Here is a 13,126-nt window from a genome sequence, read left to right on the forward strand (position 1 = left end):
CAAAAGCTCCTCAATCAGACCTCTCAACTGCAGAGCCACAAAAAGCAGAGGCTCCCTCTCAGCTCTGATGAAGGGGAGCCTCTCTTGGCCATCCAAGACCAAGACACATAGCAGTGGATTTCAGATTTTCCAGCAGGGACAGCAGCTGCCACCTGTTTCTCATCTTAGAAATGGACCAAGGAAAAGACCATTTAAATGTATGGCTTTTCCTGGCCACATTCACTTTCTGTATGAGGGGATATGAACCATGCATGTTTAGCATTGACAGGACCATGCATTAAAGCAAAAGCCACTTCCAAATGAAAATATGGAAATTTGATGATTGAACCAAAACATTCTAGTTTAGAGGCTGCACCATATGCATGTGGCCCCTACAGTGTTCAGCTGCCTATCTGTCCTCCCCTAAGGAAGAACTTCAATTTTATTCCAGCTATAAAAAACAGACTCTAACATTCAAAACCCCTAATAAAACTAATGGAATCAAATTTTATTTACAGTGGAGGTGTTGGAACTAGATGATCTTTAAGGTCCCTTCCAACCGAAGCCTTTCTATGAATCTGTGATTTGTTTTGCAGATAAACACACCCAGAAGAAGACACACTGTGTATCCTGGACAATTTAGCAATTTACTGCAGGGAATTTAGTAGAACTGATTTACCATGGTCCTAAAATAAATAGAGTATAGTACAGCCACTACCTCTGAATTGAACTTACAGCTAGATATTGTGGTGTGAGTCCTCCAAGACCTGTGAGGTTTCCCCAAGTGGCAGTATTGAGCTGTTGCATCTGCTGAGCCAACTGCTGCTGCAAACGCCGCTGCTCCTTGTCCTTTTGGGTGTCAGCAAACTTCACCACGATTGGCGAAGAGCAGCCCTGTGGTTGGACAGATCAGGAGAGACACAAGGGTTAAATCACACCAGGTCACCCTTGCCCTGTGAGCTCAGCTATGTCCTGTAGGGCCACTGCCACAACCAGATCGTTCACCCTCTCTTTGTGACCTGCGTGTGTAGGACCGCAAGGACTAAGATTTTCAGGTTCTTAGGAAAAGAGGCTATGGAGAAATTCCTGATTCCCCAGCTCTTTTTATAAAGCACCTTTCCTCAGGCTCTCTTTTCCTTCTAGCTATCAAAATTGCTGCCAGAGACAGCAAAGTGTACCAGTCCTCTTTAATTAAGCTTCACAGCTGATGAGATGGACGCGATGCTTTGTCTGCAGTCTGTTTTCAGGGAATGCCAAAGGGAGAGGTGTCCAACCTCCGTGCTGCCAGGGACCACACAGCCAACACTGCCCTGCCACCACGGTCTGGCTGTGCCATCGCGCTCGGTGCAGCTGGTGTGGGCACCCTGAAGAGACTGGGAGCAGCAGATTTAGCTCAGTGAGGCGCTGGCCCTGTTCACACCAAGCACCCCCAGTCAATTCACCCACCTGCGGTCCGCTCCCAGGCACCCTTGAGATGTGAACAAAGGGCAGGATGCAGACCAAAAGGGACTAGTTCTGGTGATAGCAGCCCATTCCTGATTGCCACCATTTCTTCTATTGCTTCTATCAGCCTCTTGTTACATGGTATGGCAAGGCTGTAAGGTGCCTTAGGAAATAGGGAAGCTGTAAGAAAGAGCTAAGAGGTCTGGTCTGCAGCCTATTCCTCACCCATGGCTGAGGGACCCTTGGCAAGAAGCTGGAGGTCACAGACCAAATGGACTCTTGAGGCTAACTGGAATTTCATTTGGACTTCAAATTAGGCATTCCTGGGCAAAGTCACTGAGACAATAAGACATGATTATGAAAGATGTCTCTGTTGATTTCTCTCTGCTTTTTTCCCTGCCAAGAAATGTTTCATATTTTAACCTTTCAAGTCTTATTTTTTTTCAGATCAAGAAAGCAAACTATATACTGCAATGATTCAGTTCTTCAAATTAATTCAAGCATTTTATGAGTCATCAAAACTGTCAATCCATTTCATACCGCTTTTCAACTTCACAGCATCCAATGAATAACTTCACTTGCCATGCTTTGTTATACTAATTTCTTGTCTAACTTCAATGTGAGCACAATGGCAGGAGTGATAAGTGACTCAAGTCAAGAAACACAGCAGTGCTTTAGCCAAAGTGTATAGCGTGGGATGCAGAGCAGGGTTATACTTCACCTACTCTTCCCATGGCTGCTCTCACAACACTGTGAACATCTCCAGAAAAGTTCCTGTCCTCAATTACTTACAAAAAGCAGCCATGTACCTTTTCTCTGAAAAACCTCACACTAGGACAAGTGATAAAAATATTCCCAATCATCAGATGAAATGATGAAATAATAATAATAATAATAATAATAATAGTAATAATAAAATCTCTCATATAAAGATCCCTCATGAACACTGTTCCTTTAGAGATATCTTAGAAAATCATTGCTTGTGGTTTATTATTCCACCTCCAAGTCTTTGCTGTGTGTTTCTTTGTAAAAATGTCTTTCAGTTTTTCAGTGAGGAAGAAAGGAGATACATAACACTCCAGCAATCAAATAAAGATTATGAAGGAGTCGGCTTGTTACACAATTACCTCTCTCTAGTGATTTTTATACTAATATTAAAAATAAGATCATTTAGAAAACAAGAAGAAAGAAAAAGGAGCCAGGGGGTAGAGGATGTGAGAGATATTTTTCTGGTTTTGCTAATAAAAAAAAGCAAGCTGTTTCTACCTTGTATGAGGTTTGGTAACATTGGGCTAAGAACAACTGGAACTTACTGCCTTCTGCCTGGATGTACAGGAGAATCAAGTATATTTCCAAAGAAATAGAAATGAGTATCAAAGGAAGAAATATTATATGGTTATTTCAGTTTTCAGTTCGGTAGTTCAGCATTCAACACTACAGCTGACATATTTATGAATGCTTAAATGTCAGTAAATTGTATAAAAACAATATCTTTGCAATTTATGAATCTATAATTCATTTTTTCACTGTCTGCTCTATATTTCATCACTTCATCATTTTCAAGAACGCAAACATTCTGAAGACTGAGATTATATCTAGCAAGTGGCTCTATATGAGAAAAGGGTTGTTATTGTTGTATCAAATTTACTCCATGATAACAAATTAGTGTCTTCTACTGGTGCTGCATTTGAATGACTTAAACAAACAAACAAACAAAAAATACTCTATAGAAAAGAAAGAGAAGAGCAAACACTGTAAAGCAGCAATTATATTTTAAAAATCAGTTGATTTAACCAGGTCAGTAAGTCAGGTGGAAAGAGCAGTAAGAGAATGCATTATTCTATGAGACATGTTCATCTGGACTTAACAACCCTATTGTTCTTTCTTAGCCCTCTTTGAAAATTCATTTTGGTCAATGATGCATGCTAAAGAACTGAAAATAATAAAAAAGGAAAAAAAAGTCTGTAGTAATTGGGTTGAAATGCAATTGTGTACTACACATCTTCCCCTAAGCCCACTTTTGTTTGCAAAAGAACATGAAACCAAAGTGTCCAAGGATGACTGTTTCAGGCTGAGGGTTGACATGTAACACTAGTCGACCCAATTTAACTTTTCACTAGAAGAGTATTGGCAAAAGTGAGCAAATTTTTTTTTTGCCTACAGGGTGATTCCTATTTGATGCACTTCTATTTTCTAGCTTGAGGGGAAGCTTCCAGCACACACACAAGGTGCATCTCCCTTCCTCATTCAATGGTTTCATATTTCCATGCCATTCAGTGCCATTTTCTTCCCGACAGCTGGTGCTGCCTTCACATGTTTCTGTTGTGAGGTTGAGTCCCTCCTCCACGGAGAGGGAGGGTGCACAGCTTCTTTCCAAGCAGGGGCTCAGCCTAAGCTCAGCTGACAGAAAGACCCAGATGTTCAAAGGGCAGAATATTTGGAACTGCCTTGCCAATTTGGGGATCTCATTGATGATGTCTCTACAGGTGTTGAGAAGGATTTTGATGCAAGAGTAACTATTCTACAGAACTAATCTCATTAAGAGTATCCTGTCAAAATGCAGCCCCCTATGGAGTGCTGCATCCAACGGAGGAGTGGGAGAATTTGTCTGTTATGTCTTTATTTTACTGTCTTCAGAAGTAGAGCTGTGTAAAATTCATTTGGCTAGATGGAAAAATATATTAAAACACATGGAAAATATAGGTAAAACACAATATTATCAATAAACATTTTCTTTTTACTTGGAATCAAACCCAGCAAAACATATAGATCTAAATTAATGGAGCAGTGCACGGCAGACAAATTACTACAGGTATTATTCCAGAGACTCAAAGTGGCAGTTTTTTCACAATATACTGTCAGACTGCATAGACTGTAAAACAGCAGCTTTCTAGTAAAGATAATTTCATTTATTCTCATCTCATTGGCAGATTCTCAACTAAAACTGTATACCCAGGGTCTAAAAATGCATTGCACTGAAAAGAAAACACATTGATTATAAAAGAAGCTCAACCAAATTTAAACGTGATGTTTGGAAAGACAATAGCTTTGCAATGCTGATATCATCACTTGTACTATACAGGAAACAGTTAGTGACATTTTCATGCACTGGCTTGAATTTTATCTTCTCCTCCTCCTTGTCCTCTGTCCACCCTCCCACCCCTGGTGTCCCCCCTTGGCTTGTTACACAAAGCAGCTCAACGACATGACGCAATAATGATTGTTTAGCACCCAGCATGCTTTGGGAGACTAGAGCATTGCAAAGGAAAATCACTGAGAGAAAAAAAAAAAAAAAGTTGAAAGGTCCTGGTGGAAAAAGAAATAATAATAAAAAGAAAAAAAAAAAAAAGAAACAAGTGCACATAACATCAATGCCACCTCTGAGAAAAATCATCACTACACGAAGATACAGTATACATAATACAGTATAACATGCACTCTCCAATGATAAGCTAGAAGATCCAGAGTAAGTAAAGATTTCATACTTGTGCGGTTTTTTGTGCAAAGTTCTGAAAGACCATGACAAAAATCACAGACTGAAAAAAGTTTTGAGATTGCCAGACAAGCTGTGGCATTCGATAACCACTCCAATGACCAGATCATTAGCCAGCATCTAAAGTCACATTAAGTGAACCAGTTTGAAGTTTTGAGTTGCTCATCATGATAAAATCCGAGGCCATAGAGGCAGTTTGGAAGGGAATAAAGAGTGTTGCTTGTGAGGGGCCAGCCACGATGGTGCTCTGCAGGAAGTGCCACACTCCAATATGCTCTGTCATCATTAGCATTTTTATTGGCTACATGAAGAAGGCGAAATAATATTAACTTAAAAAGAGATTCTATTTGCAGAAAAACACATGCACTAGTAACTCAGTGTGGTCATGTTAAATCTCTTGAGCTTTTTCTCAGAGCAGTGCAAACCACAACACTTAGAAATCTATTTAAAAGAAACTAAGATTTTTCTTTGGGGGAACGTGTGTTAAAAATAGAGGTAATTTACTCATCAGAGATATTCTGAGTACAACTGAGGAGTGGTATTCACAGTATTTTTATTTTCTGCAGAATGCCACTGAAAACAGGATTGAGAGCCGTGTTTGGATACCACACAGCAGCCTTATTGTGCTCTTTCAGGTGATGGAGAAAAATAAAGCTTCACAAAGACAGGTAGAGTGAGCTGGTAAAAAATTTAAATCTGTGATTGTCATGTGTCTGATCTGATCCAGGAGAGCATGGCTTTACCATTCGCAATCATTTGCACAAAGAAAACAAAGAAAGGGCAAATGATACAGTACTGTACCTCCATGGTCTGAGACTGGTGCATGGCTTTGATTGCATTCTGTGCCATTGCCCTTGTAGAAAATGTGACAAACGCACAGCCTGTGGGAACAAGGGGACAGGGAGCAGGAAAGACAAAAAACAACAAGACAAAAGGGTTGGACGCTTGTTAAACCAACACAGTCTACGAGAACGGCCACAAGACGACACTGTTCTCAGTAGTACATAAAAATAAACAACTTCTCTAGTTTATTTATTGACAGTGCTGACTTGCTAATCTGACCATAGATGAAAGAAAAAAAATTAGGTGGGGATGGGTGACAAGAAGGGTTTCTGTTTATTTTTTTTTGTTTGTTTTGCTTTGTTTTCCTTTTTTTTTTTTTTTGTTTGTTCTGTTTTGTCACTGTTTTTGTTCTTTAGCCACAGGGTTTGAAATAAAATAAGGCTTTTATGTAGCCTTTGGATTGCATAGTTAAATCTATTCAGACCATGCATTAACAATTGCTTGCTCTGGCTTTTGTGTAGGTAAACTGTGGATAGTGAATAAATGTTGGCATCACTGACAGCTGAACTGAGAATTTAATAAAGGGGTCCATAACATCACAAATTACTGTGATGCACCAAGAAGGATCATACAAATAAGAATGAGCAAAACTCCACTGTGTATCCTGTGACTATTTGTGAAAAGACTCAGAGAAAACTCAGTAATGTAGGTGGAATCTCAACATTTAAGAAAGTTATATTTTAAAAATAAAAATCCTTATGGTATTTGTCTCTCTGAGTTCTAGGTAAAAGTATAATTCTTTGATCTGTGAAAGCTACTGCCAGCTTGAACAATTCTGAAGCTATTTGCATGAATAACTGAAAAAAATCACTTTTTTTTCCCCCTCTTCAGCCTTTAAAATCATAATGAAAAGCCAGTAGGCTAATGCCTGGGCTATTTTTCCACCTTTTTACTATTGTCAGCCATACCTACACTGGGCATGGTGCAGGTCAACGTTTTCAGTGCATGACTCACTGCCCTTTTGGCTAATAAAAACATTGCCTCCTGAGATTTACATTTTATTCTTCATGCACCCTTGGGCATCTTAAAGAAAAAGACTGTGAAATTAATGCAGATTCAGGCTGATTTTGTAATAATACCATGGCACACTAAAAGCTTAGCTAAAGCAACACAGACTTATTTCACTTGTGATCTCTAATGACTTTAAAAGTGCATTGATTTTCAGCTCCCTTAGCCTTGCACAGTTTGAACTTAGGTTTCAGAGAATAATTTAGTGTTCCACTCAATTTCCTCAAAACATTATTATTATTACTACTTAAAAGATTTCCAAATGAAGCAGATCTAAGCACTGAGAGGCTAAAGCATATTGTCATTTTAGAGCTAATGCATGAAAGCTGCATTCTGGCATCAAAAATACAATATTGTTGCCCCTGTGGCCAATGGGCAAAATAAACCATTTTGCAATCCAGCAAGCAACAGATTGTTTGGTTTATGCAAATCAATTTGAGGCATAGAACACCTTTTCATTTTAGCTCTGTGTGTACCTGGTAAGATTATCAAGTCAAGACTGTATTCACATTTTAATCAAACAACAGTAAGAGAAAGCAATGCCTGATCATTACCCAAAAGCACTACATCTAGTCATGAAAATAAAGTCAATGCATTTTTGCATCATGCGGTATTTTTTTTCTCTTTAATGTAAAGGTCCTTGATTCAAGACAACCTAAGCTGTCTGTAGCTCTGGCTAATAGATGAGCATCATAAAATCAGAAATCAGAATTCTTTTACCCAAACTTCACCAGAGCATTGTGACTCTCTGTATTTCTTAGGTAACAAAACAGCTGATGATGTCTCACTACTGTTTAGCCACACTACATAATGCTATACTAGTCTTGTTCAGCAACAAATTTCTGTCAAAGAATACGATGTAACAAACCAGCTTTCTGTACAGAAATCTAGACAAAATGTGCAGTAGAAGGGCAAATAATCTACAGTACTTCTCCTAGATTCCATATTGCTGCTGTGCACTAAAATTGAAGAGGCCTAAATTTACCATCAGTCTCAAAGTAATCTTTCTTAATACCATTTCTGTTATCAGCATTATTCTTTTCTTGTCTTGCAAATTCAGTGGGGGATGAGCACAAATAAGAGATATACTGGAGGGCAGGCAAGGAACCCCATACAGAGCCTTGAATAATATTGTTGATAATGGCCAAAAACTGCTTCATTCGCTTCTTTGGCTCTCACTATGCAGGAGTGTGTACTATAGTGACAATTACTGAATGGAGGTTTCAAATGCATGAGAAGCATGTATAATGTCAACAAAAATCAGTAAGACACAGTTTATGCATTTATCACAATTTCTCCCCAGCAGTTCTGCTGTAAGTAACTTACTGAGAGATGTTGCAATTAGCAGGTCTCAAAAGAAATGTGAATCAGCAGAGAAATAAGGCTGCATTCCTCTCAAGATAAAGCAGACTCCCCTCCCTTAAGCTTTCTCTCTTTATAACCACAGGGCTCAGCTGTTGGGTACTTTCAGCACCCAACACCACTGCAAAGCCTTCCTCCTCACTCCTCAGCCCAAAACCATTTGCATGGGTCTCGTTGCCTTTGTCACGGAGCAAAAAGACCTTTGTAGCAGATCTCTGTACTAATTTGAAAGAAACTTGTTCTTTGGGCAAGGGGAATGCCTGATGAATGAGGTTATGCAGCTTGAATTTGAGCATTTGGAAGCAGCATTCCACAGAGAGGATGGGGTTGCATTTTAATTAGGGTTTGCCAGCCAGAGGCTACAAGGTTAAGTCCCGTTGTTATCTCCATTCAGCAGGCCATTTCCCACCGATGGACAATGGCCATTTCCACAGTAAATTTCCAATTTACCTCAATAACCTGGCAAAAATTCAGTAGACAATGTTATTTCTAAATTATTTGAAAACCCAAACTTTAAGAGGTTGTCATTAAATGCCCCAATTAAATGTCTGTTAATTTAACCATCCTTCCAGACATTGCTACATGTAGCCACATTCAAGGATTATTTTTCAGCTACCAAACCTGGACACTCACACACACAACATTTGTATATTTATTATGTGTGCATATATATTTTACTGTGGGTGGAATATGGGATCATATATATTTTATTATGTGTGAACTATGGACTCCTTTCCTTCACGACAAGACTGCCACACTGGATGGGAGCTAAGCCCATGTCATAGGATTTGGTCTATTTAACTCAATCACTTTGCATTTACAATTTAGGTGTTCAGAAAAGCTGTTCTTCTGAAATGCTTGTATTTACTGCCACAGTCAATGGCAGGACCTTGATTTTCCTCCGTGGGGCACATATGCCCTCGAGGAGAATGGTTCAGTTGGGCACCTGGAATTGAATCAGAAGTTGGTGTCCAAGGACACTGGATTTCATTTCTTTCTGTTTCTGAAGGGTTGGGAAAACCCTTTCCAGCACACTCTCAGTCAGTGTGTCACATGGGTGCAGGTGGTCTTTTGGGAACACACTGCCAGCCTTAGGACTGTAAATCACAATTATAAGAGGACAGGACTAATCAGATTTCATGCCTCGTGGTGCAAGGAAACAAGAAAGATTTCCGTGGCCTCTTACCTCATCCTATGAAACATGGCATTGACTGGTGTGTCACAGAACCAGGTCTTCCAGACCCACAGCTACAAGCAAACTATTTCTGTTCTACCCCACTGAGCCCTGATACTCAATTATTCCCTTCTTACTGGAGCTGTGGAACTCTTTGGGTGGGAAAATATGGAGTGGGGGATATTTCTATAGCTAATGCCTTGAAATAACTTTATTTTCTACAACCAGCTATCTAGCTACACCAAAAAAAAAAAATAGATTGTTTTGTAAAAACAGCCAACCTACAAGATACCTTGCACTTATTTATCAGATCTGATTTCAAAATGTCAGGGATCACTGACAGAAAGAAAAGGGGAGGGAGAAAGAAGATGTAAGAATTTTAGCTGCTTCTCCAAGGCTGCCTTCTCACCCCCTAAAGCAGATAAATGAGTGACTGGGGAAAGGCTGCTGGAAGTAATTTCCTTCTGCAGGCAGAATTGGAGTAAGACACCCAGCCCTGGCATGGGAGAAATTTTGGAGCCCATTAACACATTTCCCACGTTGGCTGAGAGAACATCTAAACTCACAGGGTTACTCCTTATCCCTCTCCCACCACAAACTGAAAGAGAATTCTGAAAAAGCAATGAAATGTGATAGACCTCCTCCTTGGTCTTGGCCATCCCAAAACCAGAGCTTGCTGCTTGAGTGATTGAATATTTGAAATATTTAAGAAAGCTCAGCTCTGCCCCATTTCAGCTCCTGCTTCACATGATTCTTGTCATCTCAGGCTTTCCAAGAAGTGTTGAGAAACATGAATTCAGCAGTTCTTGCACAGCCTAACACAACATCAACACCTGCAAGCTGCAGGTGAAGTAGAACATTTCTATGTATGGAAGCCTCAGGTAAGGCTCATACCTAGACAAGAAACCTCCCTCATGAAACCACCATCGTCTACCAGAGGTTTTAAAGTGAAGTCAAAGGGAGATACAAAATGCAGAGACATTGTTTGGAAGTCTAAAAACATGGTTTTGACACAGAAGAAGACCCAAGAGGTTTTCAAAGCCACCCAAGCAACTGCAGTGCTGTGAGTGATGTCTGTGCAGCTGGTGCTGTAATGGTTGCAGCACAGCTTCCCAGTACACTGTAAACAAGTTTTTCTTCAATTTCTGTGAAGAAACAAAAGTGTAGGGAGTAGTTGGGATCCTCTGAGATGAAAGCTTCTATTTAAAGAAAAAGATAAGGCTTGAATAAAAAGCTGTGGAAATTGAGGTGTGATAAAAATAAGCTCTAGTTTGGTTTCTAGTTGAGATTGCAAAGTAGGCTTTTCCTTTTCCTTTTCCTTTTCCTTTTCCTTTTCCTTTTCCTTTTCCTTTTCCTTTTCCTTTTCCTTTTCCTTTTCCTTTTCCTTTTCCTTTTCCTTTTCCTTTTCCTTTTCCTTTTCCTTCTCCTTCTAATACATCCCCGTCTGAAGGAAGGAATATCCTAGAAAAAAGCCTTCTAATGAAGACATCACACAAAAATCTGTCTTGGTGGCTAAAATACATTTCACCTACAAACTAAATTGTATGTCAAACTGTTTACTGTAGTGATATTTGGTTGTTAAGTATTACCTAAGACACATAAAGACAGGTCTGAGACCAAATGCAGCAATTCAGTCTAAAGAAAATAGTTTGAAAAAGCCACGGCAAAGCTCTTCAGTTTATGCATATCAGGCACATAAAGGTAACAAGAGGCACATCCTGTAACCATGCCTCAGCCCTTCAGCTCTACTGACTTGACTATTGACTGGATGACAGCTTGTAGATTTTAAATTTCCTGAGGTTCATGATTCCCTCGAAGCATTTCTAATTGGACATTCAATTACCCACCCTGCAAAGTACAGACTTCAGTAAGTGGAATCTACACAAAGCCAGAATTAAATGGGTACCAAAGACCATATTCTCTAACTGTGCCTCGATGATCCTCTTGTTGGAATAAACCCTCTTGAAAATTATTTCATTTCAGGATTGCCTCTTGGGAGGGATTGCTGCAAAACCGCAGTAATGGAAATCTGAGATGTAGTTACTGGCCAAAGGCCAGCAGAGACATTGGTCAGTTGGACGTGTTTCTTCCCTCCCAGCTGCAAAGGAGTTTCAGCATGGGAAAACAAAATTAAATGTGCCATAATGATTGGAAAAAATGAAAATGTTACCACATTGCAGCAAAAGGAATAAGGCACGGAGGTGCTTCTGAAGAGCTACTGAAAACACAGAACTTCCACTGTCCTTGCTTCCCACCATTGGTGATACACAGTTCAGAAGGTGACCCCTAATCTAGGGTGTTCCCACAGCTGGCACTTCGTGTTACTTTAGCTCAGAAAGGAACAGTAAATACCCAGAGGAAAGAAAACCCCAGCATAAAAGTCTCCTCACCTATCATTCCCTGCAATTAATTGTGATGCAAATACTAATTTTCTTTTACTAATTCATCAAGAAAACCCTTGAATATGAAAGTTCTGAATGGATTTTCAAGCAATTAAATTGCCTCACCATGGTGTAATTCACTATTCCCTTTCTAACCTGCTCTTAAGGCAAAGAAAGAATGGAAAAAACAATCCTTGTAATCAATGTCTGCAGAAATGTTCACTTGTCCCATGTGCCTGGTGATGTTTTGTTAAAAAATCATACAATTAGGAGCCTAGAAGATGTAGAAAAATGCATTGTGAGCTCTTTCACAATTTTCATGGTATATCCAACTCTCTCTACATGTTATTAGCAGATTTTTTCAGTGCATGCTATTAACCCAGTTGACTTATTTCTGGTATCTGATATATAAATCTGCACTTAGCAGTACAGCAGAATAATTTGCTATGTGGTGCTCCTGTGATAAGGATAAGAGGATTTTTTTTATCATCATTACGGATGGTAATAATTCCTAGAGTGATACAGAGATATTGATCCACTGATCTAAAAAAAAAAAGCATTTTACAAAGGCAGAGAAGCATCACTACCCTTGTTTTAAGCAACAGAGATGATGAGCAACCAACTCACCTACGGTCAATACAGCACATCAGTGGCACAGCGTCACAGCTACAAATCAAACTCGGGTATTTCTGGCTATTTTTGCACACTCCAGCTCTCATTGCTTGGCTGTCTGTGTTGGCATCTGTGGTCACGTAGGCATTGCACAGTGCTGGGAGTCAGGAGGTCTGAAACTTTCCTTAAGCCGTTTACAATAAGTGATTTAAAATCTTAATCATCTGAGGCAGTTCACTTCTACTTTTTCATGATAATGAAGCTTAGCACATGATATCACAATCATGAATTTTTGTAAAGCATACTTAGCTCTTCAGAAAAAGTGCTGGATTAAACAACCCTGCAGGCTGAATCCTTCTCTCTGAATAATGAATATCGTACAGGCAGTGGCAAGCTTCTTTAGATAGTCCCACGAACCCTGCTCAAGAGGCAGCCAGCCTCCGTGGCTGTTTGGTCCCTGGTTTCTTTATCTCTACTGCCAACAGGGTTTGTTTGGATTTTTTTTAATACTTTTCACAGCTAGGAATTACTTGCTGCCAGCCAGCTAATTGCACAGGGACTATCCCAGAGCCTTTGGAAGGCAATGCCTTTTGGTTACTGCCTATTCTTGTAGCTGATCAAAATATGACAAGTTACAATGGCTATTTCTTAGATTCAGGAGTCAGTAACAATGGGGGAAAACATGACTCGAGCTAAAAAATATCTCAGTTTCTTTAAAGTACACTGCTCCACCACTGGAGCTCTGTATCCTTACTTTAGTCTCATTTTAGAGCTGAGTTTCAAACAGCTGACAACAGGAATTTGGAGTGGAATAGGTGATGGTCCATTATC

The 13,126-nt window shown here is 39.6% G+C and overlaps 1 protein-coding gene across 17 annotated transcripts in view; it reads right to left on the reverse strand.

Annotated features, from left to right (window-relative positions):
- Positions 1–13,126, reverse strand: part of CELF2 (CUGBP Elav-like family member 2) — a 535,828-nt gene that overhangs the window by 45,535 nt on the left and 477,167 nt on the right. For 16 of the 17 annotated variants that reach the window (XM_088165937.1, XM_088165951.1, XM_088165948.1 and 13 more), the window contains 2 exons: positions 5,717–5,796; positions 715–873 (listed from right to left, as the gene is read on the reverse strand). In XM_088165937.1, coding sequence (XP_088022063.1) covers positions 715–873; positions 5,717–5,796 — 239 coding nt within the window. The remainder of the gene's footprint in view (positions 1–714; positions 874–5,716; positions 5,797–13,126) is intronic. The other variant, XM_088165952.1, reaches the window with a different exon arrangement.

Source organism: Sturnus vulgaris, chromosome 5 (genome assembly GCF_052056855.1).
Source record: "Sturnus vulgaris isolate bStuVul1 chromosome 5, bStuVul1.hap1, whole genome shotgun sequence".
NCBI lineage: Eukaryota > Metazoa > Chordata > Aves > Passeriformes > Sturnidae > Sturnus > Sturnus vulgaris.